At 54.7% G+C, this 27,575-nt stretch overlaps 1 protein-coding gene across 4 annotated transcripts; it reads left to right on the top strand.

The window, feature by feature from the left end:
* Positions 1 to 39: 39 nt before the first annotated feature.
* On the top strand, positions 40 to 27,484 carry LIG1 (DNA ligase 1). 4 transcript variants are annotated; one of them, XM_061139724.1, is made up of 28 exons: positions 40 to 165; positions 2,935 to 3,002; positions 4,055 to 4,144; positions 5,445 to 5,583; positions 6,949 to 7,075; positions 8,062 to 8,157; positions 9,612 to 9,719; positions 10,144 to 10,260; positions 10,477 to 10,552; positions 13,026 to 13,106; positions 13,398 to 13,454; positions 14,193 to 14,365; positions 15,026 to 15,192; positions 15,591 to 15,667; positions 16,389 to 16,480; positions 16,670 to 16,769; positions 17,368 to 17,453; positions 18,085 to 18,200; positions 20,065 to 20,160; positions 22,332 to 22,442; positions 22,962 to 23,033; positions 23,426 to 23,570; positions 23,732 to 23,814; positions 24,518 to 24,670; positions 24,780 to 24,833; positions 25,387 to 25,530; positions 26,990 to 27,082; positions 27,223 to 27,484. In XM_061139724.1, exons 2-28 carry the CDS (start codon positions 2,986 to 2,988, stop codon positions 27,304 to 27,306), a joined length of 2,754 nt encoding a protein of 917 aa, XP_060995707.1. In that variant the 5' UTR covers positions 40 to 165; positions 2,935 to 2,985; the 3' UTR covers positions 27,307 to 27,484. The 4 variants fall into 4 exon arrangements, with proteins under 4 accessions (XP_060995707.1, XP_060995708.1, XP_060995706.1 ...); XM_061139725.1 differs by having other exon boundaries at positions 93 to 244; XM_061139723.1 differs by lacking the exon at positions 40 to 165 and adding an exon at positions 1,773 to 1,924 and having other exon boundaries at positions 10,147 to 10,260.
* Positions 27,485 to 27,575: the final 91 nt, after the last annotated feature.

The following is a 27,575-nucleotide window of genomic DNA, read 5'->3' as shown; positions in this document are numbered from 1 at the left end:
GCGACGGCGGCGCGGACGTCGCCCGGCCCCGCCCCTCGACTGGGCCCCGCCCCCGCCCGCTGAAGTCTGCGCGCGAAGTCGGTGGCGCGAATTTGGGACTGCGGGGTCGCGCCGGGAGGTTCCGGGCGAGACGCTCAGGACAGCGGCGCGCGGGCCTGGCGCGAGGCAAGTGGCACCAGCCTTGCGGGGCTTCAAGGCTGTTGAACAACGCGCGTCGGCAACTTGGGGCTTCAGCTTTCGCTGAGTAGGTCGGCTGCAAAGGAGGACATGGGGGCACGCTGAGGTGGCCGGGAGCGCGCTGCGGAGGGGAGTGCGCGGGCTGCGGGCCGCCGGAGGGGGTAGGACGGCGTCCGTCAGAGGTTCAGGATCAGGTAGAAGGTAGACGAAGACCGAAAACTCTGCACGGGACAGGATCTGAAGAGAGGCCTGGATGGACGGGACTACCTGAAAGAGGCGTGGTTATATAGTGATGAGGGGGCGGGGAAAGGCTGTAGGTGGGCGGGGTCATCCGGAAGTTGGGAGGGCCGGGGAGGCGGGCCCACCTGGAATGGGGTGGGTCTAGGGAAAAGTTTAATAGTGGGCGGGGCCGGGGAAAAGGTTGAAGGAGAAGGGTAAGCTTTAAGGGGAGAACCCAGGGAGAAGGAGGTGGGTCGGGGGGTGGGGCAAGTCAGTGGTAAGATCTAGACCTAAAGCAAAGGCCTTTTGAGGGGGCGGAGTCAAGGGAAGAGACGTGAAGGGGTGGGTTCCAGGGGAGGGGAGCTGAAAGGTCTGGGCTTATTGTGGGCTTCTCAGGTGGCGCTAGTGGTAAAGAACCTGCCTGTCAATGCAGGGGACTTGAAAGACACAGCTTCGATCCCTGGGTCTGGAAGATCGATCTCCTGTTGGAGGGCATAGCAATCCACTCCAGTATTCTTGCCAGGAAAATCCCTAAGGTCCATAGGGTCGCAAAACTCTGAAACGACTTAGCACCCACAACACTGCGCTTGTTATTGCCAAGGATGGTGGAGGGAGGGCTAGAAGAGCTTGGGGAGGGAAGAGAGAAGGATCTTGAGCTGGTTTTATTGGGTCTGAGATATTGGTTAGATATCCAGATGGAGATATCAGCATAGAAAACTAGAAATATGAGTCATTGAATTTTTTTTTTTAATATTTATTTACGGACACCAAGGTGAGGGTGTGGTATGAAGAAAGAATTTCAATGGAGCAAGGAGTCAGATGTTTCTAATCCTGCTGATGGGCCAAGATGAGGAACAGGAGGTGACTTCCGGAATTAGCAACCCAGAGATCCTCTATCACCTTGATGAGCAGGGCCAGCTGAGGGATGTGGAGAAACTTGAAGGTTCAAGCAGGGATGGGAGGAGAGAGACTGGAGATGATGTCTTGGGACAGTTCTTTCTATGACGTCTCTGAAAAGGGGAGGAGAGATGCAGTGATAGCTGCTGGAACATGTAGGCTCAAGAGAAGGGATTTTGTTTGATTTTTAAGATGGGACAAATCACAGCAGATTTGTAAATCGATAGGCATGGTCTAATAGAGAAAAGTTGATCTAGAGGAGAGAAAGGAGGGGTTACTGGAGCATAGGGTTTGAGGAGGTGAGAGGGCATGAGATCTGGTGCGCAGGTCAAGGGTCTTATCTCAGATGAGAGCACAGCTGGGTGGTCAAGTACCTGCAGCTGGGATTCGGAGTGGTGCGCAGGCGCAGCAGGAGGTAGATAAGGCGGTGGGAAATTGCCTTTCTTGAGTTTGCTTGCATTTTCTCGGCGGCGGCGGAGCGTGGAGTCGGTGTTGGCTGAAGAAGCCGCTTTGAAGTGTAGCCTGAGAGAGCTGGAGAATTAAATGGTCTGGGGAAATGGAGAGGCTCGGACCGCAACCCGAAGGACTCCTGGCGACCAGTCCCGCTCTCCTCTGCGGGTGCAGGAACAGGGTGGGTGGAAAGTTGGCTTCAATCAGCAGCTTCGGGGTTTTGCCCGGTGAGACGAGGGCAGGAGGCAGGGCCCAGAGAGCGATGAAAGGTGTACCCGAGTCTGCCAGAGTTAAGTAAGGAAGGGAGGACGTGATGGGGAAGGACAGTGAAAAGAGGGAGCATTGACTGGCTTACAGACTTAGGGAAGGACTGGGGAACATTTGAAGTTGGAATAGAAATAATATTAAAGGAATGGAAAAAGAGTTTTATTTGAGCCAAAAGGAGGATTCTAGCCCAGGAGAAAGCCTTTCAGTTCTTAGGAACTGCTCTAGTGAAGCGTGGCTTTCAGCAGATTTATATCTTGTTAGAACAAAGAGTGGGCCTCCATGGTAAAGAATCTACCTGCAGTGCAGGAGATGCTGGTTGATCCCTGAGCTAGGAAGATTCCCTGGAGAAGGAAATGGCAACCCACTCCAGTATTCTTGCCTGAGAAATCCCATGGACAGAGGAACCTGGGGGCTGCAGCCCACGGGGTTGCAAAAGAGTCAGACACATCTTAGTGACTAAATAACAGAGCGAAGAATGTATATCAGATGTGACCAGGGACACATTCTTTCAAGGTTTCAAAAAGAAGAAAAAGATTAACATATACATACAGTCATTATGGCCTGGGCACCTGGGAAAGGAACCTTGTCTTTGAAGAGCTGCTAGTCTGGGTTCATAGGAAGGAAGACTTTTAGCCCTGTCTTCAGAGTAGACTTTTTATTCCTGGCAAATGCATTCTCTTCTTTAGTTGGTTAAAGCAGCTGCATATTATGTTTGACAGCCCGTATGTCAGGTCTGTCAGTGTGAAGTTGGAGCCAAATGATGTAGATTTCAGGGTGATTTCCCCAAACCTCAATTCATGAAAGTTTCTCCTCTCCCATCAAAGGTGTGTGTGTTCCGATCTCCACACAATCAGTGTGTTTTGTGCTTGGATCTCTGCACGAAAATGAGTATTCTCATCAAGTATTTTTGGATGTTCTTTTCAGAAACTGGTGACCAGAGAAGAGGAGGAGTGGGGAGAGAATTCTGATACCATCATGCAGCGAAGTATCATGTAAGGAACCCCACCCCACTCACCAGCAGCTTCCGTTCTCCAAATTCTCTGCTCATGTCTCTACCTCTGCCCTTATCTTAGGAGAACTTGGATTAGTCTTCATGTAGGAATTTCCAGGAGTTGAGCAGTATGGAGAGTGGGGAGGGGGGATTGGAAAACCAGGTGGTGTAGTAACTGAGAATTTCAGTTGCTGCAAGGTTCAGAGACCCTAGCCCTGTGGTTCTCAATCTGGGGCAGTTTCCAACCCCCGCCCCCAGCAGGGAATATCAGACATTCTTGGTTGTCACCACTTGGAGGGAGAGGGGGCCTCCCTTAGCATCTGGTGGGTAAAGGCAGGGCAGGCTGTTAATATCCTACAGTGCCCCAGGTAGCCCTGCACAACAAAGTGTGATCTAGCATAAAGGGCCGGTAACGCCTGGGTGGAAGGGAGGGCCCATTACTTTACCTTTTCCAGAGCACATAACACCTCCACAAACATTTCATATTAGCTACTGGCTTCCCTGGTGGCTCAAACAATAAAGAATCTGCCTGCAATGCGGGAGACCCAGATCCTGGGTTGGGAAGATCCCCTGGAGAAGGAAATGGCAACCCACTCCAGTATTCTTGCCTGGAGAATCCCCATGGACAAAGGAGCCTGGTGGGCTACAGTCCATGGGGTTGCAAAGAGCTGGACACAATTAAGCAATGAACACATTACTTAATGTCTGGAGCGTCAGCCCTTTGAGGGCAGGCACTTTATGTGTCTGGACTGCTCCTGTGCCCCTGGGTTCCCAGGACAGGCCCTGCCGCATAGTAAGTGCACAGTTAATACTTGTAGAATGGAAATTGGGATGTGTCCTAGGTCTCACGTGAGAGGTTAGCTGAGGCAGAAGAGTACATAGTGCTGCCTCCTCTGTCCGAGCCTCAGTTTCCTCATCCATCTAAGGGGATTGTTCAAAGTCTTCTGTGGTGTGCCAGAAATGGGGACAGACCTTGGAAGCTGTGGGATATAGCATGTGTTGGAGGGGTATTAGTACTATTATCATTCACTTCCCCCTCTTCTGCTCCTCCAGGTCATTTTTCCAGCCCAAGAAAGAGGGCAAAGTGAAGAAGCCAGAGAAGGAGACATCCAACAGCATCAGAGAAACGGAGTCCCCTCCAAAGTATGTTCTGGGGCTGGGAGGTCGTGAATCTGTTCCTTTCATCAGTCAGGACTTTCTTGGCTGCAAGTGTTAACAAACTCGGCTCAGAATGTCTCAGGCCTCCATGGGGAAATTTTTGATTCTTGTAACGTGAAAGGCTAAAGGTAGTGTCAGCTTCAGGTATAGTTGGATCCAGCACCTCCGAGTTGTCTTCAGGACTGTGGCCCAGTGTCTTGACTTCATCTGGAGCAGACTTCCTTCACAAAGCAGGGACCCTGCCACTGGCTGCTTCTGAAGAGAAGAGAACAGTGTTCTCTCCGCCACCATTCTTGTCATAAGTTCTTGGGAAGACTGTGTCCCTGGACCATTCAAGGTAGATTTAGCTTACCTTCCCAGGTTGGCACCCTGGAGAGTAACTTCACTTCCTGCGCCTGGTTTCCTCCTGGGTAATGGGGTATCATGATCTGTATCAGGCTTTCAGTGTGGACTTGATGCATTAACACACTAGCAACTTACAGAACAGGGCCTGATTCATAAAAGATGCTCAGCAAGTGATAAAGATCAGGTCATGATTTATCAACATTTCTGACTTTGAGATCAAGTGAAGTTACTCTCCCAGGGTGCCAAACTGGGAAGGTAAGCTAAATCTACCTAAATCTGACTTTGAGATCCACCCTTTTTGTTTTTATGTTGCTGGGAAGTGTAGTCCCTACCTAGAGGATCAGGGTCTTACATGACTGACTGAAAGAAAGTCTCCAAAGGAATATTGGAGGCCATTGTCTGCCCTCGGTAGGGACTTCATGTGTTCCTCCAGCATCGCCCACCACAGGGTGGGCACACAGGAACCCTCCAGAGAAGTGGGAGGACCCCCGATGGGTATTTCAGAGTATATGCTGAAGGCTTCCCTGGCAGCTCAGTGGTGAAGAATCTGCCTGCCAATGCAGGAGACACAGGTTCAATCCTTGGTTCAGAGAGATCCCACATGCTGCAGAGCAACTGAGCCCATGTGCCATAATTACTGAGCCTGAGCAGTATAGAGGCTGGAAGTGATAACTACTAAGTTTGACCACCCTAGGTCCCTTGCTCTGCAACAAGAGAAGCCACTGCAATGAGAAGCCCATGCACCACAAGTAGAGAAAAGCAACAAAGACCCAACATAGCCTAAAAAAATATATATGCCAAGGAGGCTTCTCGAAAATGTTCACTGCATGCTTGAAAGGCAAGGAAGGGAAAGGCAAGGAAGCAATGAAATTGCTGGAGAGTCTGGGGGCAGCGTCTCCACTCTGTCTGCTGGAAAAACCTCCATTTTTTCACTTTCCAGGGTGGCACTGAAGGAGCGGAATAGAGTGGTGTCCGAGGGCGACTCTCCAGTGAAGAGGCCGGGGAGGAAGGCGACCCGGGTCCTGGGCAGCGAGGGCGAGGAGGAGGAGGAGGAAGCCCCCACCACCCCCAGAAGCCAGGTGGGGCCCCCGCAGCCTGCCCCCATTTGCCAGATGCGTCATTCTCTTTGGCCTTGGAGCTGAGTGCAGCAGCTACTCAGGAAAATTCTGGAGCTGATGCCCCAGGGGGCAGAGGAGTTCAGTGGTTGTGCCTGGTTTCTGTGCTCCTAACCCCGCCTCTGCCCTGGGGCCTGGCTGTGGCTCCTTGCCCTGGTGATGCCTTGGCAGGCAGCCTCAGGTGGCTCAGGCAGCTCCGGGTAGCTTCCCCCATCACAGGTGGCCATGGAGGTGCTGTGAGTTGATTTACACAGTGATGGGAGAGAATGCCTGCTGTGGAGGAAGGGCTCAGAACCCATGGAATCGAAGGCTTTCCATCTTCCCCAAGTGCATCAGTTCACTTGCTCCCCTCATTTAAGTCATTTCTTGCCTGTTGGCTGCTCTCAAGATAACATCCAAAGTGCAGCACTTCTCAGTCTGTCGATGGTGAATGGACATCCTGTCTCCCCCACTGCTCACCCCACTTCCGTCTTCAGCTCTCCCCTCCCCCCAAACCTGGGGTTGCCAGCTCAGGACAAAGACAGTCCTGATGAAGCCTCCAAGGCCCCTCGTGAGCCGCCTCTTATCATCTCCGTCTTTTTCTCGGCTCAGTCTGCCCCAGGGTGCTTCTGTATTGTTGCTCACCATCCTTAGATGAAGTCGTCCAAGTGAATGCCCACATTCAGCCAGTGGGAAGAGCAGGGCACTCCACTTGCATTTAGGTGAATGTTATTTGAACCACTTGCCCTTCCATTGATTGGGTAGACCTGGGGCTTCTGACCTAGCTGCAAGGGAGTCTGGGAAGTGTAGTCCTCAGGCTCCTGACCACACCTACCTGCAAGGGAGTCTGGGAAGTTTTTGGTTGGGCCATATTATGTGCTGTGCTGTGCTTAGTCGCCCAGTCGTGTCTGGCTCTTTGCGACCTTGTGGACAGTAGCCCACCAGGCTCCTCTGTCCATGGGGTTTCTCCAGGCAAGAATACTGGAGTGGGTTGCCATGCCCTCCTCCAGGGGATCTTCCCGACCCGGGGAACTGCAAAGTCTCCCGCATTGCAGGCAAATTCTTTACCATCTGAGCCACCACTTTTTGGTTGGGCCATATTATGCTTAGCTAAAAATCAAAGATCTTGTCACTTTAGGGGAAAAAAAAAAAAAAGAATTGTTACCGTGGTCCATAATAGGGACAGTCTGGGACCATGAAACTACATAGGGGAGTGGAGTGATGGCCCAGGTAAGAGGCCAGAGCTGGGGCTGAGTCACTCTGTTCTCTCAAGTTTTTGGAAACTGATATAGCTGGGTGCTGTCTCCTTCCTCCTCCAACTCAAGAGTTGCTCTTTCTCTTTCTTTCCAGAAGCCTGCTTCAGACTCTCCACAGGCCTCACCTCCCAGTCCTGTCATACTGCCTGAGAGCAGCCCTTCCCGCTCCAACCCCTCTCCAGCGGTTGTCTCCCCATCAGGGATCCCGAAGCGTCGCACGGGTAAGGACCCCCGGGCCACGCTGTTTCAGCTGCCTGTCTTTGTCCACCTGTGGATTTCTCCACCATTGAGCCATCCTCCTGACAGCTCTGGTCTTAGCATTGAGGTTAAGAGCATGGCTCCACCATCCCCTGACTGTGACCTTGGGCAAATGACTTCCCTTCTCTGGGCTTTCTCACCGGTAGATTGTATGAAATCTAAACACATCAAGTATTTCTGATGAAAATTCAGTGTCCAGTTGAGATGTGCTTGTAAGTGCATCAGATATTGAAGACCTAGCATAGGAAAAAGAATGATACTGATTTTAAATATTTGAAACATGTTGGAATCATCATATTTTGGTTATGCTGGGTTAAGTAAACAAGATTACCCAAACTTAAATTCACCTGGTTCTTTTTCCTTTCCTCAGTGTAGTCACTGGAAAGTTTAAGATGACATGTGTGGCTCAGTGTGTGTCACTGACGGTGCTGCTATAAGGAATGACGAGCCCGCACGGGGGTAGCTGCAGATTGAGGCAGGGCCCAGGGGAGGGGCAGTCTGGCCTGAGTCTTGGATCAGGGTCTTGGTCGGGGTCGGTTCTGTTGAGAAAGGGTGACAGGGAAATGTTGCTGCCAAGAAAAGCACATGTGAAGGCCTCGGTGGGAACAGCACAGCAGGTGGGGGAATCCCACACACCTTGGAGTCTCTGAGAATGAGATGTGATGTGGGGAGCAGGGAGGGCTTGAGGATAGCGTGTGGCGAGAGGTGAGGCAGAGAAGAGGGCGGGTGCTGGCTCCCAAGATGAAGGAACCTACCTGCCACGGTCACACGGCCAGGAAGCAGAAGCCTGAAGGATGAGGCCTGCACCAGGGCGGTGGCTGGGGGGGGCAGGTGGAGAAGGGCAGGGCCCCAGAGCCTTCTCAGGGGCCATCACCACGGGGGTCTGAGCCCACTGTGGCGGGTCCGGTGGGCCAGCAAGGAGGCCACACTGAGCCCTTTGTCTTTCCAGCCCGGAAGCAGCTTCCCAAACGGACATTTCGAGATGTGCTGAAAGAGCAGGACGAGGACGAGGACCCAGAAACTAAGAAGAAGAAGGAGGAAGAAGGTGAGACCCTGGTCGGGAGGGAGGAAGCAGTGGAGAGGCTAACTGTGTGTGTCTGTGTGTGTGGGATCTGGAAAGGTGGGGGCCTGTCTGGGAGGACAGGGTGTGGGGACCCCACTTGATTTGACACTTTGACTGGGAATCCACACGTGTCTGTCAGAATCCCACACCGCCACCCAGGGAATTTTGTCATGAAAGCATTCTGGAATACATTAGTTTGGCCATCTTAATTCATACACAGTTTCCTATTTTTCTCTCTTTTTATTTCTCGTATGGAAAATATTTTCCTCTAAATGATTTGTTTTTAAGTTTTGCCAAAAAGCAGAGGTGTCTTAGTAACTGCCTCATTGCCCCAAGGCCTTTACTGTTCAGTTTGTCGAGTTATGTCCAAACAACTATTTATTTATGTTCTTGCAGCTTGGGCATTTGAGAAAATAATATACATAGCATTGAAAGGAAGGAAAAGTAATGTTTCACTCCTAAATAATCACAGTTGGTTTCTAACAGGATGTCTCCTGGGCACTGCACAGTTGCTCAGACCTTGGAGTCCAGTTGAAAACTGCTGTCCTTGTTTTCTGTTTATGTTGATTTTCATGTAATACTTGGTTTTTACCACACCACCCATGAGTACCCAGCTTTGCAGAAAGCTATGTCATGAATTACCAAGAATGTGATGTAATAATGACAAGTGAAATGCCCTGAGCTAGTAGGTCATACAGTGTCCAGCCCATTTGCCTTGAAAATGTAAAATATCTTACCTGGGAAATACAGCCATAAACATCTGATCCACAGATCATTTGGGGCCTTTACAAGTTTATAATAATCAGTCTTTGTCACCATCATTTGTTTTAATAAGAGGTCCTTATTGGGTTTGTCCTTTCCAGGTAAGGTCTGAATTTGGTGGAGATCTGATTTCTGGTCGGCAGTCTTTAGTCAGTAACAAATTTTACTGTAAATCATGCAGTTTTAGCCCTTATCTGTGTCCAGGGGTTTTGGTCAGAGGATGCAGGTCAGAGGATGACTTCTTTCTGCTAAGACAGATTATTCCCAAGTCAGTTGATGCAGTTATTATTATTACCCTGGAGGTGGGGATTTTTTATTTTTTCAGTCAGCTTAAAAAAGCTTTATTTTTATCACTAACAAGTTATCATTGGCATTTTGAACCCTTTCCAGTTCTATTTCACCATGAATAATTAAAAAATTCAATCATTCAAAAATTATAAGAAAAGCCTGGCCCTCCCCGTTTCTCAGTTATACAAGCAAGCATTAGGGTTGGCTTCCCTCAAGGTCCCCATGTGGCCCAGGGCTGACCAACCCTCACACCTCCCATCACTTCACATATGTGCGGTCAGCACAGCAAAGAAAAAATGGGGCAGAGAGTCTTGGGAATTCAAATGCCCTTGGGGAGGGGTTCACAGTGACACTTTTTACCATCTGCTTTTTTTGTCTGTCATCAGAAGCAGAGATACCAACAGAAAGCCTCCCAGAGCCTGAAGGGGGCAACAAGGAGGAAGTGGAAGGCGGGGACCAGCCCACGACGCCCCTTGAGCCCCAGAAGACCGCCAGTGAGTGTCTGACCATCTTCCTCCCTGGGGCCCCCTCTCTCTGGTTTTTTTGGGGGGGGTCACATGTCTTTGGAGGACAGTTAATGTAAATAAGGCTTAGATAAGACTTCAATAAGATTCTCCAGTGTCTTCTCTGAAAGCAAATTCTAGGGAAACTTTAGGTTTTGTTACTATTGTTATTTTTATTGTTGTTTTTCTCCACACATGTGGGGGAAAAAGAGCTGGTCATCCTCCAACAAGTTATCTTTCAGAAGTCATAGGCACCGGGGACTTCCCTGGGGGGTCTAGTGGCTGGGACTCTGTGCTCCCAATGCAGGGGGCCTGGGTTCCATCCTTGGTCAGGGAACTAGGTCCCACATACCTTATGGCCAAAAAAGACACTTTTTTAAAGTTTGCATCACCATCTGACCTCTCTCACTTTCAGCAGAGTCCCTGCCAGAAAGCGTTTCAGAGTCTGAGGTGACGGTGAAGCAGGAACCACAGGAGGACGGCCAGGCTCAGGTGCCCCCCAAAGCGCCAAAGACCCTCAGCAGTTTCTTCTGTGAGTGTCTGCCCCGCACTTCACAGGGCCGGGCAGGAAAGAGGTGGGTGGGTCTTGCTGCAAGGAGCTCAGCCTCCCTGTGGGTGAGAAGGCCTAACTCGCCCCTCCTGCCGTGTTCCCGCCCCAAGCACGGGGCGAATGCCACCTGGAGAGTTCCTGGGAGGTGGGGGCGTGGGAAGGAGAAAGGGTCCACTGTTCCCCTGCTTCATTCCCCAGCCCCCCGGAAGCCAGCTGTCAAAAAAGAAGTGAAAGAAGAAGGACCTGGTGCTCTGAGAAAGGAGGAGACCAAGGGGTGAGTCAGGATCCATTAAGAGAACAGCAGATGAAACAAAGCAAGCCAGTGAGTCCCAGGTCTCACCGGTCTGATTGTAGGTGGGCCTCCAAAACGGAGACCAGTAATCACCCAGTATCCTTTCAGCGTTAGAATTTTGTGATTCAGGTTTAATTATTCTAATAAAAAATTCGGGGTTCTTAATGACAACTTTGTACCCCAGTCGGAACCTTATTAGTGAGATTACATGGCCCCATTTCAGCATGTGACTGCGCTGTAGGAACGGTCGGCTCCTTTTCTTGAGCCTCCTCTGTATGAAATCACATCCGAAAGGTTTCTTTTATGCCTTTTTACTTCATCTCTGCAGGCCTGTGCAGAAGCTGGTGTTTTAGCCGTTTCACAGGCATGAAAACCAGCAGCCCAGAGCAGCTAGGTCATCTTCCCTTGGAACACACAGGGAGGGTGGGGGTAAGGCCAGGCCTGAAAGCGGAGTTCCCCTGATTCCTAAGCCGGGCCTCTTTTCTGCACCACTGTTGTGCCTCTGGGCACGCATCCGTGCTTATATTACTTGTAAGTTTCTCTCACCAACTTGGTGTCTGACATGAAGTTCTATGCCCTGATTTTTATTTCTTGGGATACTGTGATTGTTTTTCTTACACCGTTCTCAACCTGATCACTGATGGCTGCCTCCAGGAGACAGACAAACTGTCAGGACCTCCAATTTCCTCACCTTTAATATGAAGACTTGTTAATGGTAGAAATCACACCCTTTTATCCACTGTAAACGGTGTGCCCGTCACCAGACACTGTGCCCTCCATGTCCTGGTGCATTGAAGCCTCACAGCAACCCTGTGCATTGATTCTGTTGGGACTCCCATTTCACCGATGGGAAAAGTGAGGCGTGGAGGCAGGAGAGTGCTCTGGAGTGCTTGGAAATCCCAGCTCCACCTTTGTCAGCTTGTGACCTTGGCTAAGCGACTTAGCCTTTCTGGGCCAGTTTCCTCCTGAGGGTTTGCAGACTAACATCTGGCCATGCCCACACTTGGCAAATAGTAGCTGCTGTTGTTATTAATTTTGATTGCCTTGCTTAGACCACAAATGAGTGTGGCAGAGTTGGGATTTGAGCCAGGCAGCATGGCTGCAGAATTTCTTACACCTCAACTCTGCCGTTTCTCCTTGTAATATAATAGGAAGAACCAGGAGGGTGACCCCTTATCAAATACTGAGGCCATACAACTCACTGTGCGTGCTCCGTCCGGCTCAGCCATCCTCAGCCCTGTCTGCACAGGATCAGCTGAAGAGCTATAAATAGTCAGCAGTCTTCTCCCTCACCCCACGTTTGGCAGAGACATAGGTCTGAGGCTGGGGAGTCAGTGTTGTAAAAATGCTCCCCACAAAGCACAGAGAACTCTCCCCCTAATTTCTTCCTTAACCTCAGGACGTGTCAGGGCAGGGACTCCAGGTAGCTCCATCATACGGTTGGTTCAGAGGGAAATTGCTTCCTCAACAGGACACAGCTGGTCACTGATGGAGCAGCGATTTTAACCCAAATGAGTGTGACTGCAGAGTCTGCACTGCGGTGGCTCTAACGGGGTGGGTGTGAGGCATTTCCCAAGGCGCGTATGATGTAGAGGGTTAGAACAGTCTCAGAACTGTGCCGCTTACTAGCTGTGTGAACTTGGGTGAGCTACTTAACCACTCTGTGCCCAGTTTCCTTATGTGACTAGGTGGGGTAGATGAGTCCCTGCCTGCAGGACTGATTTGCTAGCAGATGGAGTGCCCTTAGCACAGTGCCTGGCTCCTTGGGGCACCCAGGGACTGCACCTTCCTCCTGTTCCAGCCAGAGTGAGGGCGGGTCTGACCCAGAGGCGCTGGGGGGATCCTTGCCTCTCAGAGTGGACTCTGAACAACATGGACTTCCCAGGTAGCTCAGTGGTAAAGAATTCGTCTGCCAGTATAGGAGACATGGGTTCAATCCCTGGGTCGGGAAGATCCCCCAGAGGAGGAAATGGCAACCCACTCCAGTATTCTTGCCTGGGAAACCCCATGGACAGAGGAGCCTGGCGGGCTACAGTCCATGAGATCATAAAGAGTCAGACACAACTGAACGACTAAACTGAACAATGTTCGGATCACACTGCTCCACTTCAACCACACTGACCCCTTTCCTGTTCCTCCAACATGCCAGGCGTGTCCCTTCCTCAGGGCCTTTGCACTTGCAGCTCCCCTCTGGAATACTCTTCTCCCTGGTCCCCACTCTGCTAACCCCTCACATCATTCTGCCTGGATGTCTCCTCTGGCCTTCCCCAACTATCCTCTGAAGCAGCATCTGCCTTTCTGATTTCTCCCCCTACTTGGTTTTTGTCTTAAAAATGTTTTAATACCTAAAATGATTTATTCTCTTCTGCTTTTTGGTCTTGTTTGTTTTTCACCCCTGACTCTCAAACTTCTCGACCCAGGCATCTACCCTGCAGCCTCCCCTTTCCCTCCACAGACACTTGGACCCACCGAGCTACAATCCTGCCAAGAACAACTACCACCCCATCGAAGATGCCTGCTGGAAGGCAGGCCAGAGGTGAGGCGTGGCCCTCCCCAGAACCCTTCTGGCACTGTGGGAGGCCCTGTCCCGGAGGCTTCAGTGAGAGATTTGCCAGTCCTTCCCCCCCACACACCCCTCAGAGTTTTCGGGAGACCATTGGCCGCTCTGAAGGGGATGGAGAGAGAGAACCCCAGGCGGGGGTCAGGCGGGATGTGTGCGAGCACCTAGGGATCAGCAGGTCTTTGACCGGGAGGCGTGTGGGGGCAGGGGGCTGGGCGGGGGCAGTGTGGGTGTACACATGCTCCTGTTTTCCTTCTCCTCCCCCAGGGTCCCTTATCTGGCTGTGGCCCGGGCTTTCGAGAAGATTGAGGAGGTCTCTGCTCGGTAATTAACCAGACCCCCTGGCCGGGGTCGGGGGGCCTCTCCTGGTTCTGTCTGTGCCTCCAGCTGTTTAATCCTCTTAACCCCCTCCTGGCTCAGCTGCACCCTCACGCACGAGACCACAGGCCTGGCCACAAGAGCGGCCACAGTCCACTGTTTCTGCCTGGTTTGTTGGTCAGAGCAAGACAGGAGGGTGACCCGTGATCCCTGGTGTGGGGAGACAGGCCTGGCGGCAGGGACTGGATACTAAGCTCCAGTAACCAAGAGCACCTGCAGCCTGGCTGATCTCCGATCCTCAGTGTCAGAGAGAGCCCGCGTCTTATTTGTAGCGAGAACCCATCTCAGCCCGATACTCACTAGCTCTCTGACCTTGGCAAGTGACATAGTCTTTCGTGCCTCAGTTTTTTCACCTGTAAAATGAAATAATATCTAGCTCAGGGCAGCTGTGAGAATTCAGGGAGTCAGAGAGCACTTTGAAGGTTTAATACCAATGCCTGGCACCTGGAAAACAGTCCATACGCATCAGCTGTTACTTCCTGTAGGTGATCGTCCCCTTCCTTGTTGTTGTCTGATGGGGTTCCTCTCCCACCAGCAGCCTGTGACGGCCCCTGTGGCTCGGGTCACACGCCAGGTGCTGGCCAGGAGCTCTCTCCTCGTCTCTTCCTGCATTTATCACCATGCTCCCCTACCCCATCGTGACCCTGAAATCTCAGGTGGTCTCACCCCCATCCCCTCCTCCAGGCTCCGGATGGTGGAGACGCTGAGCAACCTGCTGCGCTCCGTGGTGGCCCTGTCACCTGCCGACCTCCTGCCCGTCCTCTACCTGAGCCTCAACCGCCTGGGGCCGCCCCAACAGGGCCTGGAGCTCGGCATCGGAGAGGGCATCCTCCTCAAGGCGGTGGCCCAGGCCACGGGTGAGGCGGGGGTGGTGGTGGACGCCCAGGGCTGGATGGGAGGGGCTTCCAGGGAGGACGTGGAGAGGCCAGGAGGTGATGGGGAGGGACTGGGAGGGTGTGGGAGGGGGAGGGGGGCCACTGATGGGCTGAGAGCGGAGGGGCCGGATGGCAGGGGGAGATCAGGACCAGCTCTGCACCCAGTCCAAATGGGAGAGGGGGATGCCACAGGCACAGAGCAAGGCTGAGGGTCGGGGCTGTGGAGGTTGCAGAGGTCCTTAAGGGCTTTGACCAGCAGAGCCACGAGGGGAGCTGGGGACAGAGTGCAGTTGTGGTCAGGGACAGCAGCTCTTGGTGCCTGGGAGAGGCTGGCCGAGTGGGCGGGGCCTGCCTGTCCAGGGCCTGGGGTGCTCCATCTTTACTGTGAGGGCGTCTGGGAACCGTGAAAAGGTCCCAGGCAGGGTCAGTTCTGGACCCGTGTGGAGGACGGACAGGAAACCAGGAGGCCAGGGAGGAAGTCGGGGCCGAGATCCAGGGCTTTAAATCCCATCTCCATACTGATGATGCCGCCCCAGACAACCCCTCTAGTGTAGATGGGCTCATCATCCCAGCTTCTGGAGAAGGGAGCCCGGCAGCCACACCCCTCCTGGTGCTCAGCCCCCGCTCCCTCTCCCCCACAAGGTCGGCAGCTGGAGTCCGTCCGGGCCGAGGTGGCTGAGAAGGGTGATGTGGGGCTGGTGGCCGAGAGCAGCCGCAGCACCCAGAGGCTCGTGCTGCCGCCGCCCGCGCTTACCGCCGCCGGCGTCTTCACCAAGTTCCGGGACATTGCGCAGCTGGCAGGCAGCGCTGTGAGTGGGCAGGGGGCTGGCCCTCCCCAGACCCTCTCCTCCTGGGGACCCAGAAGGCTCTGGTTCGATTGCTCAAGGCTGGGTCGCCTCGGTCCTGCCTGCTTTTGGGATCAGAGCTTCTCCCCTCCTGCTGCTTTCAAGACTGCGGGACCCTCCTCCTGAGACCATAGCCCCGATGTAGTGTGGGCTGTGGGGCTCCGTGAACACCTGCTGAGTAGAGCCGGGGTGGGAGGCCAGAAGGAGGGCCAGCTTCTCACTGTTCTCTGCGCTCCGGGCGGTGGGACTGGGGAGCAGGGGTGGGAGGCGGGCAGATCTCCAAGGGTGGCAACTCCCCAGGCAGCGAGGATGGCCACCCTCCCTTCAGCCCCGTTACTGACCGCCCTGCCCCTTCTCTCCAGTCCACAACCAAGAAGATAGATGTCATCAAAGGCCTCTTTGTGGCCTGCCGTCACTCAGAGGCACGTTTCATTGCCAGGTGAGGGTGTGGGCCTGTGAGGTAGGAAGGAGGGCTGGCAGGCGCATCACTGCTGGTGCCCTGACCGCCCTCAGATGGGAGCACCGTCACGGAGCCCAGGCGCTCCTCTTCTCAGCAGTGCTGGCTGGAGAAGGCTGGGCTCGTGGGTAAAGCGTGCTGCGGTCGATTAGTGATGTCTGCCCTTGCCTGCGTGGGGGCCTTTGCCTGCTGCCATCACTGGGGTGTTTCTTGGTTGCCCTGGCCTGTGCCTTGCGCTTTCTGCCATGAGCTCCTCCCTGCAGCTCCGGGGGGCTGTGAGCCTCACCCCCATTTAGAGAAGGGGAGATGGAGGCACAGGAGGTGCACCCTCCTGCCCGAGGTCGCTGGCTCAAGCTCCCTTGCGGGGACAGGTTCTTGGCCATCATACCTGGCACCCCGGGGCAGGCTGTTCCAGGCCCGGCCGTGCCCCAGCTCCACCATCTCTGCTTTGTAAGAGAGCAGCTGAGGAGAGAGACGGAGACCTTGCCAGGCCCCTAGTTTTGCCCGTAGGCACTGCCCGCGGTCATGATGCTTCATGGTCAGCCTCAGTTTCCTCCTCTGTCAAGTGGGGTTGTGTGATCGTGGGTCCCTTCCAGCTCTGGAGGCTGCTCTGGTTTAGAGGAGAGGGTCGCAGTGGGGAGACTGGAGGAGGGAGGAGCAAAGGGCTCAACAGGCCCATCCCCATTACCCGCTGTCCCCGCAGAGCCCTGAGTGGACGGCTGCGCCTCGGGCTGGCCGAGCAGTCGGTGCTGGCGGCCCTCGCCCAGGCTGTGAGCCTCACGCCCCCCAGTCAAGGTGAGCCCCGATGGCCGGACCCACGCCCACCACTCGCGTTAACTTGGCCACCTGACCCCCACCCGGTTCCCTCTGCCCCTTCAGGCCCCTTTACCTGAGGAACCTCTCACCAGCACCCACTGTGGACCCGGGGGTGGCTGAGGGGGGTCGGGCCCATCCCAAAGCCCCTTCCTCTGGGGTTCATCCTAGAATGCCCCCCGGCCTTGGTGGATGCCGGGAAGGGCAAGACGGCAGAAGCCAGAAAGACGTGGCTGGAGGAGCAAGGCATGATCCTGAAGCAGACCTTCTGGTGAGACCTGGGGGCCCGGTGGGGGAGCCCGGGGGCCGTGGGTGACTTGGGAGGGGCCAGCGGCCAGCAAGCATCCATAACCCTCATGGGGCTGGTGACAGAGCCCCGGGTGGGGATCCAGATGGTACGGGCTCTGGGCACAGGGAGGTGACAAAAATCAGGGAGGCGGCCAACAACGGGGAGTCAGGGACACAGGGACGCGGAGATCCTGACAGCCAAGGAGAGAAGCAGGCAGAGGCTTCTGAGTTCCAGGCAGGACTGTGCTTGTGGAAAGGCCATGAGAAACCCAGACGGGGCCTGGTGACGGGCACACCATGAGGGTCATGACGGTCATGGAGAGGACTCTGCCCCTGCGTGGAGACCTGCAGACTGTCTCTCTCAGGCTGGCCCCAGACCAGTTGAACTGGAGTCTTGGGAGGTGGAGGCCGGCCTGGAGGAAACATGAAGGACCACGACAGACAGGTCGATGAGGGGAGTCGAGGGAGGCAGGAGCCGACCCTGGGAAGGGGTGACAGGCAGGTAGTGGTGGATCTTGCAGCCAGCGAGCAGGGTTCTAGAAGGACACCCCCACCTGCCTTGTTCTTGCTCCCTGCCCCAGTGAGGTGCCTGACCTGGACCGGATCGTCCCGGTGTTGTTGGAGCACGGCCTGGAGCGGCTCCCGGAGCACTGTAGGCTGAGCCCAGGTACTGGCCTCCGTGAGATCCCTCCCGCCCCCTACCATCCATCCACAGCCTCGCCCCAGGCTGGATGCCATCAGGCTCCCCTCCCTCCATCCCCCGGGGTGGCCAGCACAGGGCCCCCTGCTCAGAGAGCACCCCCATCTCCCCTGAAGTCAGCCCTGTCCCCCGAGCCGTGCCTTGTCTCCATGGAGTCCCCGCTTCTGTGTTGGAGCTCTGTACCGAGATACCGAGAGGCATGCAGCAGGCAGACAGCTTCTTGTTCTTCTGTATACGGAAGGGCCCGGAGCGGGGCAGGCGGCAGGCAGACAGCTTCTTGTTCTTCTGTATACGGAAGGGCCCGGAGGGAGGCAGGCGGCAGGGGAAGGGCCGCGCCGCGCTCCAGGGCTCACCCACCCAAGTTCCTTCTCTCTTCACTTCATAATCCCAAGGCTGTCGCTCTAATATTTGTGACCAGAGACCACTGGCGTTTCTGTTTTAGTTTTCGAGAAAGGGGTGGCCAGACTCTGTGATGACAGAACCCAGGTGTTGCTTGCATCGCTTCTGAGTGCGATTAGCAGTCTCTACCCCGCCTCCGTGAATTCACCGCCCACCCCCAGTAAATTCTATCTGAATTCACTCTCTCCTCTCCTCCCAGGGGTTCCCCTGAAACCAATGTTGGCCCACCCCACCCGGGGTGTCAGCGAGGTCCTGAAGCGCTTTGAGGAGGCAGCTTTCACCTGCGAGTACAAATACGATGGGCAGAGGGCACAGGTAAGGGAGGTCCCTCAGACCCGAGCTCAGGGCCGGCCGGGCTCGCCATGACTCCTCATCTGGTCTCGCACAGCCCTCGGGGCGTTAGTTCCCACTCCAGGCAGTGGTGTGATAATAGCCACCTGACTGGCTCCTCTGGAAACAGATCTCACTAGGTAATGTCATCAGAGTCCAGACCCACGGAAGTGGGAGCTCAAGCCTGGGCTGCCGGGGGGCGTGTTAATGTGACAGGTGCCCTGCGTCCCCCTCAGGTTACCTGGACGTGTGTCCCGGCTCCCAGGGCCGGAGACGGCCTTGGTCTGGGCTGTGAGGATACTTGTGGTGGCTCTTCTGTCCTGGGGGGGTGGGGGCCGCTCCCTGGTCTCACCTGGGGACAGGTAAGCGAGCTTGGTGGGCGCCACCCTGTGGTACAGGCTACACGCAGTAGATTCGATAGACTCAGCACAGATGGATCTTCGAAATACAGCGCTGAGCAGAAAATCAGTAAGGTGACTCAAGATAGCGATAGTGACTTGCACACATGTATATTTGAAGTCATGTGTTATACACACGTACGCTACTGTTTCTTGGGGCGATAAACACGCTGCTGCTGCTGTGGCACATAATACAGCTCTGCCCAAGGACTGGGATCCAGACACGTTAAAGGGAATACATGTAAATCATGAAAACCAGAATGTTATTTACAGCACCACAACATCCAGACAAATCGGCGCGCACACACACACACACACACACACACACACACACACACCCCAAAGCACCTTTGCTAGCCGGGCACACACACACACACACACACACCCCAAAGCACCTTTGCTAGCCGGGCACACACACACACACACACACCCCCCCCCCCAAAGCACCTTTGCTAGCCGGGCACACACACACACACACACCAAAGCACCTTTGCTAGCCGGGCACACACACACACACACACACACACACACACACACACACACACACACACACACACACACCAAAGCACCTTTGCTAGTCGGGCACACACACACACACACACATACACACACCCCAAAGCACCTTTGCTAGCCGGGCATGCACGCGCGCACACACACACACACACACCCCCCAAAGCACCTTTGCTAGCCGGGGACACACACACACACACACACACACACACACACACACACACACCCCAAAGCACCTTTGCTAGCCGGGGACACACACACACCCCAAAGCACCTTTGCTAGCCGGGGACACACACACACACACACACACACACACACACACACACACACCCCAAAGCACCTTTGCTAGCCGGGGACACACACACACACACACACACCCCAAAGCACCTTTGCTAGCCGGGGACACACACACACACACACACACCCCAAAGCACCTTTGCTAGCCGGGGACACACACACACACACACACACACACACACACACACACACCCCAAAGCACCTTTGCTAGCCGGGGAGACACACACACACACACACACACACACACACACACACACACACACACCCCAAAGCACCTTTGCTAGCCGGGGACACACACACACACACACACACACACACACACACACACCCCAAAGCACCTTTGCTAGCCGGGGACACACACACACACACACACACACACACACACACACACACCCCAAAGCACCTTTGCTAGCCGGGAGAGGAGGGTGTGGACTGGAGATGAAGCCGAGGTGGCAGGGGCTCCACAGACAGGCCTCGGAGGTGCTCTCTGAACCCAGGAGAGGATTCACTCAGGTCTCAGCATCAGTTTCTCCTGCAGAGCTTCTGGAACCTCCTCCCCATGGAAGTGGGGTCAAGAAGAGAAAGTCGGGGCTCCCGGGGGTGGGCCCGTCTCTGAGTCCCTCTCCCCTCCCCCACGGTGGCAGATCCACGTTCTGGAAGGCGGGGAGGTGAAGATCTTCAGCAGGAATCAGGAGGACAATACTGGAAGGTACCCCGACATCATCAGCCGCATCCCCAAGGTGAGCTCCTGCCGCTGGCTCCACCTGGGTGGTCTGTCGGGGTGCTGATAGGGGAGCAGGGAACGGAGGGCCAGCCAGGCCGGCCCGGTGCAGCGGGAGTGATTGGAAGGAGATTGGAGTATGTTGGGGTATAGATAATAGAACGCCTGCAGATTTTTTTTTTTCCCCCATTAAATCTGAAGGCGGGTGGCCATGGGCGGGCTCAGCTGAGGACCAAGGTCTTCCCAAACCCAGCTGGGTCTGCTGTCCTCTGCTCCTTGCCTTTTCATCCCAATGCCTGGCCCCTTGGTCTCCAGGTAGCCGCCACACTTCTAGACAGAAAGACAGATGGGAAAGGGGTTCCAGCTGCTGTCCCCTCCCATGAGGAAAGTTAGCACTTTTCCGGGCACCTCCCATCACCCCCGGCTGACTCAGGCTTGGGGGGTCCCCTGTGCAGCACCAGGTCACGGGCACTGGTGCAGCCGAGGCTGGGAAAGGCAGAATCATGCTCTGATGGGGAGAGAGTTTGGGATGAAGCCTGCACGCTGGCCCCACAGTCTGTAAATAGCGCTGGATCTCTAGGGCCCTGGAGCCAGGCTGTCTCTGCTCCCAAGGGCTGTTTGGACCTACTTTAGGAGATCTCAGTCAAAGAGGACTTTGTTATTGTTCAGTTGCTAAGTCGTGTCCAACTCTTTGTGACCCCATAGACAGTAGCCTGCCAGGCCCTTCCGTCCATGGGATTCCCAGACAAAAAGACTGGAGTGCGTTGCCATTTCCTTCTCCAAGAGATCTTCTGACACAGGGATCGAACCCTAGTGCAGGCAGATTCTTTACCACTGAGCCACCAGGGAAGCCCACAGAGGAGTAGCCTTCCGTAATTAATGAGGACGTTTGTTCCTTCCTAGAGCAGTGAGGACAGAGGGACAGTGCAGCGCAAGCATTAATTGAGCTCCTGTGATGTGCTAAGTTCTGTTTATTTTTGAAACCAACTTAAGGTGTAGCTTCCATTAAAGGTTCTGACTTTACGTATAGAATTTGAAGAGTTTGGACAAGGTCACCCAGCCACGTAATCAACATATAAAACATTTCCATGTTTTTATCACTCCAGAGAGTTTGCTTGTGCCCCATGCCAGGCAGGCCCCTCTCCCCACCCCCACCATCCATCTCCTGCGGCAACAACCACCGATCTGCTTTTTTCGTTGGTATAAATTCGTCTTCCCTGTGCTAGAGCTTCGTGTAAGCGGTCACAGTACAGGGTCAGTGAGATCTGGCTTCTGTCACCCATTCATTCAAGTATTTACTGGGCGTCTGCTCTGTGCTGAGCCCTGTGCTGGAGGCAGCGACTTTAACCCAGATGGCAGAGCAGGCAGGTCTTCATCAGAGCTCTGCTGTTGCCTCTGAGTTCACTCAGAGATCAGGCTCTGAAGAAAAGGTCCAGCGTCCTCTGAGCCTTTAACAGAATAAGACCTAGCCTTGGTGTCAGGAAGACAGGGCCGTCACGAAACACAGCCCAGGATACAGTGTGGATGGCCCTGGGAGCCATGCAGATTCTCAAGTCCAGAGCATGTGCAAAGGCCCTGTGGTTGGAGGGGCACAGTCCATTCCAGAACCAGAAAGGCTTGTGTGTGGGGGTGCAGAGAGTGAGTCTGAAGGGCTAGGTGAGGTGAAGGGGCGCGGGGGCTGGCCAAGGAGAGGTTCCAAAGCTCTGCGGAGCCGTGTGTTTTCAGCAGGGGTGAGCACCGAGCAGACGTGAGGTCTGCTGAGAGCAGCCTGGCTGCTGTGAGGAGAGTATATTGGACAGAGTCAGTGCAGGGGCAGGGGGACTGGTAGGATGCTTAGGCTGGACTGGGCTTGGCGAGGTGGTGGCAAATGGACGACTTAGAGGTTTCAGAGAGAAAATGGACACGTTTACGGCTGAATTGAATGTAAAGTGGGCAGAAGAGGAAGATAACAAAGGCTCCTGGGTTTCCAGCTTGTGGGACCACATAGTAAGTCCTCAGAAAACCTAGTTTTTTTCCCCTCTCAGTGGGGAACAGAAGGGGTCTGTGTTCATACGTGTCTCTAAGGCTGGCATCAGTTTGTCATTGGATCTTCTCCATGCAGAAGGGAAAGAAACTGGTTTCTCTCCATCTGTCTTTTGGCCTCATCCACCACCTCTCATGAGCTCTGGGTTTTCCCCTTTCACCTTTCAGATTAAACTCCCATCTGTCACATCCTTCATCCTGGACACAGAAGCTGTAGCTTGGGACCGGGAAAAGAAGCAGATCCAACCATTCCAAGTGCTCACCACCCGCAAACGCAAGGTAGCCTTTGCCCTACTCCAGCATCTGCCGTCATCTTCTACACAATCTTGCCCTGTCCCAGACAGACAGAGTTGTCAATTGGAATGTAGTTCTTTCAGCCTTTTACAACGCGGCTGCCACAGCTCCAGCCATCACGTTCTTATCCCAGCATGCCAAGTAGGAAGGAGGGAAGGGTTCTTTTCTTATTATGAAAGATCTGTTCCAGGAGCTCCCTCAACCTGCACCCCAGAAAACTTCTTTACTTTCATTGGCCAGAATTGTCATGTCACCCCACTAGTTGTGAGGGAGGCTGGGCAAGTAAATAACTAGCAGAGAGGAATGAGATGGTTGCTATCATAGTTCAGTGCCAGCGGCTGGCATCATCGCTGTGCTTATAGGCATGCAACCTTTTGGCTGGGAGAAGGGGAGAGTGGCAGGTGACTGGGTGTCTGTCTCGGGCGTGATGGGAGGGGACCCACCCAGCCCCATCTCACCTTTCCCCACCCCCCACTCTGGGTCTCCATCCCGCCCCAACACCAGGAGGTGGATGCGGCAGAGATCCAGGTGCAGGTGTGTCTGTATGCTTTCGATCTCATCTACCTCAACGGAGAGGTGAGTTCTGGCATTGTGTCTCGGGTGGTCAGGGGATGAAGGGGGTGTGTAAACCTGGGAACCAGCGGGCTGAGCTGGGAGGCCACGCTTGGGCAGCAGCTCTCTAAAAGTGTGGCCCCTGAGGCCTCCCTTTTCCACCTCCCCATCTGTGTGCCTGTCTTGCAACCAGAACAACCTACTGCAGCCTGAGGGCAGGAGCAGATGTGAGAATCCAGCCTCTATTAAGCCAGACACTAGAGCATTGCCTAAAATGTAAACTGATGCCCCGTTTCACACTCATCTCCATCAGCCACAGGGTGACCTGTGACCCACCTGCTTCCTGCTTCGCCCGAAGTTGGGCTTTTCCTCTTTATTTTCATGGTGACGTCCGTCTCTCTCATCCCGCCCTGCAGTCCCTGGTACGTGAGCCCCTCTCCCGACGCCGGCAGCTGCTCCGGGAGAACTTCGTGGAGACAGAGGGCGAGTTCGTCTTTGCCACCTCCCTGGACACCAAGGACATGGAGCAGATTGCCGAGTTCCTGGAGCAGTCGGTGAAAGGTGAGGGCGTCCCGCGAGGTCTGTGCCCCTCCACATTGTCCCTCCCCACTCCGTGATCTGCACCCACCCCACCCCACCCTAGACAACTGGACCAGAGTCCCGCCCATGGCTGCGGTGAGGCTGTGAGCCGGGGCTTCACGTGGCCCTCCTGTGGTCCCTAGACTCCTGCGAGGGGCTGATGGTGAAGACCCTGGACGTGGACGCCACCTACGAGATCGCCAAGAGGTCACACAACTGGCTCAAGGTGCCGCCCACCCCCCTACCCCACCTACCCGCTGAGCTCGGGGCCCAGAAGCCACCCAAGCTTCTGCGCCTCATCCCCACCTCACCCCATGTGAGCTCTGGAGCCCTTGGCTCTTTCCCTCCCACCTCCCGCAGCAGCCGCCTCGGCCCTGCGGCCCTCACTGCTCCCCGTGAGCAAATTCACCAAGGGCTGGTGGAGAACCGCCTATCTGGATGCCCCAGATGGCAAGATGAGGGAGCCTGGGGAGCTCTCTGTTCTTGCCTTCCGCCAGAAGGTCAGCCAGGATGCATATGGGATAGAGATGGGGCGTAATGAGCAAGGTAAAGTCGGGGGCAGGGCCACAGCAAGTGCAAAGGCCCTGGGGTAGGAACAAGCTCCTGCCTGGCACACAGTTGGCACTTAATTTAGTTTATGGAATGAGTGGATAAATGTTCTCCCTGTGAAGCAGTGGAATGTCCCTCCATACTGAAGGAAGGGGGGATCTGGGGTGACCCCCCCCGAAGTCTCCCCATCTGACCCGTCCCCTCCATCTCCCCTCCTCCTCTCATCAGAGTGGCCCCTTTCTCATCAGCCGAGAAACCTGTCCCTCATCCACTCTCCTCCCAGTGTCTGTCCTTGGTTTTCTCACCCAGCCCCCCCTCACACCAGTAGTGGGGTCCACACCTGACTCCCCACCCTCATCTCTGACCCTCCCTCCCCCCAGCTGAAGAAGGACTACCTCGAGGGTGTGGGCGACACCCTGGACCTTGTGGTGATTGGTGCCTACCTGGGCAAGGGGAAACGGGCCGGCCGGTACGGGGGCTTCCTGCTGGCCTCGTACGATGAGGAGAGCGAGGAGTTCCAGGCCATCTGCAAGGTGCCGGGTGGACCCCGGAGGCGGGGGGCAGGGAGGAGCAGACCAGGCTCATCCTGGGCCCGCGGGAGCTGGGGGGAAGCAGAGCTACTGACCCCTGTCCTCCTTGCAGCTCGGAACTGGCTTCAGTGACGAGGAGCTGGAAGAGCACCACCAGAGGCTCCAGGTGAGCCCTCCCTGCCCGCTCGGGACCCTTGTCCTCCGGGAGGCTTGGCTGGGGGAGCCCAGCACGTCCAAGTTCAAGTCCCAGCCCTGCCAGCTCCGGGCAGAGACGCCATCAGGGAGCCCTGTCTGCTGCACTCAGGGCCGGGCGTGTTGCTGGCTCCCCGGGTCCGCCCTCGGAATGCCAGTGCAGCCCCTCTTCGTGGGGTGTCCGCCGTCCTGATGCCAGGCGTCTGGGGCACGCTCTGGCTTCCTGCGTGTTTGTGTCTGATCTCTGTGTCCCCGTCTTGGTTCTGTCTCTCTCGGTCTCTGACTTCCATCTCTGGGTCTTTGCTCCTCTCTGTCTGCCTTTAATTTCTTGTCTCGGCTCCCAGGGTCTCCATTTCTTCCTCCTCCCGTTTCTTTCATCACCCTCTCCCCTGCCCGCGTTTTAATTTGAGGGTTGTCTGTGTCTCCCCTTCCCCATCTTCTCCCTCTTTCCTCACTGCCCTCCCTCCCCCAGCCCTCATCCTTGACTTAGATCCAAGACCTTCTCCCCCTTCTCGCACCGGCTGCAGGCCTTAGTGCTGCCCACCCCGCGCTCCTACGTCCGGGCCGACGGCGCAGTGGCCCCCGACCACTGGCTGGACCCCAGCGACGTGTGGGAGGTGAAGTGCGCAGACCTCTCCCTGTCCCCCATCTACCCTGCGGCCCGGGGCCTGGTGAGTAACTGGGGGACCCTGAGGAGACCCTCCGAGAGAATCCTTGCTGAGTGGCAGGAGAGCAGCGGGAGGGGATTCTGGGGCCCATGTCTGTGCTTCCGGGGTGATGCTTCGGAAGACCGGAGCTGGCGTTTTATTTGGGTTTCAGACAATGAGATCAGTCTCATTAAAAAAAAAAAAAGAAAAATTCCCCAGGAGTAGAAAACAATGAAATTGATTTCTTTGACTTTCAAATTTTTACATTTTCTGTCTTTAATTTTATGTTCTTATTGGAGTATAGTTGATTTACAAAGTTCTGTTAGTTTCAGGTGTAGGGCAGAGTGATTCAGTTAGTTTTGTTTAGTCACTAATCGTATCTGACTCTGCGGCCCCATGGACTGCAGCGTGCCAGGCTCCTCTATCCATGGAGTGGAACCTGTCTCCTGCACTGCAGGTGGATTCTTCACCTGCTCAGCCATCAGGGAAGCCCACATTTGTATCACTTTTTTTTTTGAAGTCACTTTCTTAAATATCAGTCTCACATTCAGCTCTTAAATAATTTTTGAAAACAGTTCTTTTCAGTAAAAACTTAGGATACTTCCTGCTGACCATTTACGAGAAAAAGAAACTACTCTGTTTCTTGATCAATGGTAATTCGTTTTCACGTTCCAAGGTTTAATGTTCCTTGGCTAACTTCTCTCACTAGTGATTCCATTCTCCACGCCTGCCAAAGGGTCTGTGTCCCGGGGGACCCCCACTTCCTGCCACCGACCAGCACTAGGGCAGCTCTTAGCATCCTCCTTCCAAAGAACAGGAAATAGAATTTTTTAAAATTGAAATCTAGTTAACTGAAGAATAGGAAACTTTAAAAATGCACTCCCTTTGGGATTTCTTCTGATCCTTCAAAATCTGGCATGGGCATTTCTGCTTAGCAGCAGACTTCCACATAAAGGCAAAGCTTATATACTTGTTACCTCGTTTCCTTCTTGAAATTTCTCACTCCTTCACCTGGGGCAGTCAGGGTTCCCTGGTAACAAGCAGTGGGAGCAGCATTTATCACGCACCTAAGTGAAGCAGGCACAGCACTTGTTCACACTCATCCTCAGAAAAACACCGACCTTCCCATTTAACAGATGGGAAAAGCGAGTCCGAGGGTGCCTAATGCCCAGGTTCACTTGGCTTCTGAGTTGGGAGCTGGGATTTGAACCCCGAAGTCTGGTTTTAGAGTCCACCTCTGGCTCTGTGCCCTCTGGCATTTCAGCCCTAGTAATAATGGCAACAGAAGCCACAGCAGCCCCCAGTTCTTCTGCCACTTGGTGCAGCCCCAAACATTTACCTGATGTGATTTTTACAGTGACCCATCACTTAGCCCCATTGTATGGATCAGGAGACTGAGGCCCAGAGGCACAGGAGCAGGGAGGAGACCTTGGATGGGGAATTCTGCCTGCTCTCTTTACCACTTCCCCCACGCCTCCCCCAGGTGGACAGTGAGAAGGGGATCTCCCTCCGCTTCCCTCGGTTTATTCGTGTCCGTGAGGACAAGAAGCCGGAGCAGGCCACTACCAGTGCCCAGGTGAGGCCCGTGGTAGAGGGGTGGGCTCACCTCGCCAGGCCAGCCTCTCGGAGAGCATGGGCTGTGGGCTGATTTGGCCGGGAAGAAGGTGGGTCTGCGCCGGGGCTTCTGACTCCACCACCACCACCCTCTCACCTCAGGTGGCCGGTCTGTACAAGAAGCAAAGTCAGATTCAGAACCAGCAGGGTGCTGAGCCGGACTCCGAGCAGGAAGAGTTCTACTAGAGTTCCTGCTGGCCCGGGGGGCTGGGGGCGCCGGGGTCGGGGGTGTGGCTGCTAGTGCTCTGCACGGCTGGTGGTGCCCTGCGCATGTGGGGTTTGAAAGTCAGGTGTGTGTGAGGGGATGGTTTCAGCGGGGGTCGGGGTTCTGTCATTTTTTTTCAATAAATAATTATTGAACACCTGCTCTGTGTCCTTGCTGGGCTTGGGGGGTATGGCCTCAACAGTTCACATTCTGGTCGTGTGTGACAGTGTGGCTGCCCTGGTGGCTTGGC

This window comes from Dama dama, chromosome 4 (assembly GCF_033118175.1).
Source record: "Dama dama isolate Ldn47 chromosome 4, ASM3311817v1, whole genome shotgun sequence".
Lineage (NCBI taxonomy): Eukaryota > Metazoa > Chordata > Mammalia > Artiodactyla > Cervidae > Dama > Dama dama.
The sequence above is the reverse complement of the archived record's forward strand: the minus strand, read 5'-3'. Positions and strand labels throughout refer to the sequence as shown.

What these genes read in the sequence shown, in the direction of transcription:
- LIG1 (XM_061139722.1), top strand. Translation starts at nt 1,850, where the DNA reads ATGGAGAGGCTCGGACCGCAACCCGAAGGACTCCTGGCGACCAGTCCC. An exon ending in GAAACGGAGTCCCCTCCAAA is followed by an intron (nt 4,145 to 5,444) that starts GTATGTTCTGGG and finishes TTCACTTTCCAG; the next exon opens with GGTGGCACTGAAGGAGCGGA. An exon ending in ATTGAGGAGGTCTCTGCTCG is followed by an intron (nt 13,455 to 14,192) that starts GTAATTAACCAG and finishes CCCCTCCTCCAG; the next exon opens with GCTCCGGATGGTGGAGACGC.